Genomic DNA, 549 nt, shown 5'->3' on the forward strand with positions numbered 1-549 from the left:
GGCCCCGAGGTACGCCCCGGGGGGCTCTCATCCTGCCTCCGCTGCTGCCGCCGCCTCGGCCCTGCCTGGTGGTGAGGAACGCCCACGGGAGGTGTCGGCAACGCGCGCCGTGGCTCTTTCAGGTGCGGCGAGGATCCCAGCCGCGTGTGGCCGAGCTCTATGCCGTGAGAAGTTTATTTTCGGGATCTCCCCTGGGTCTGAACAAGCTCCAGGTGTCTCACGTGGTGAGTGCGGCTTTTCTCCTGCTGGCAGCTCAGCTCTGGCTCTTACCGAAGGGCACCGAGGTGCTCGTCCACCCAAACAGGGCGTTGTGCCCTAAAACCAGGCCGGTGGTGGATGAAAAGCTGGGCATGAGCCGGCCAGGGGCGCTGGCAGCCCAGAAGCCAACCCTACCCTGGGCTGCAGCCCCAGCAGCATGGCCAGCGTCCAGGGAGGGGATCCTGCCCCTCTGCTCCGCTCTGCTGAGACCCCCCCTGCAGCACTGCGTCCAGCTCGGAGGCCCCCAGCACAGGACAGACAGGGACCTGCTGGAGCGGGGGCAGAGGAGGG

At 67.6% G+C, this 549-nt stretch overlaps 1 protein-coding gene across 1 annotated transcript in view; it reads left to right on the forward strand.

Annotated features, from left to right (window-relative positions):
* LETMD1 (LETM1 domain containing 1) overlaps nt 1–549 on the forward strand; it is a 12,937-nt gene that overhangs the window by 5,950 nt on the left and 6,438 nt on the right. Inside the window, exon 6 of the mRNA XM_035895965.1 lies at nt 123–224. Within this exon, the coding sequence (XP_035751858.1) occupies nt 123–224 (102 nt within the window). The remainder of the gene's footprint in view (nt 1–122; nt 225–549) is intronic.

The sequence above is a fragment of the Egretta garzetta genome, unplaced genomic scaffold (genome assembly GCF_000687185.1).
Source record: "Egretta garzetta isolate BGI_Z169 unplaced genomic scaffold, ASM68718v1 scaffold626, whole genome shotgun sequence".
Lineage (NCBI taxonomy): Eukaryota > Metazoa > Chordata > Aves > Pelecaniformes > Ardeidae > Egretta > Egretta garzetta.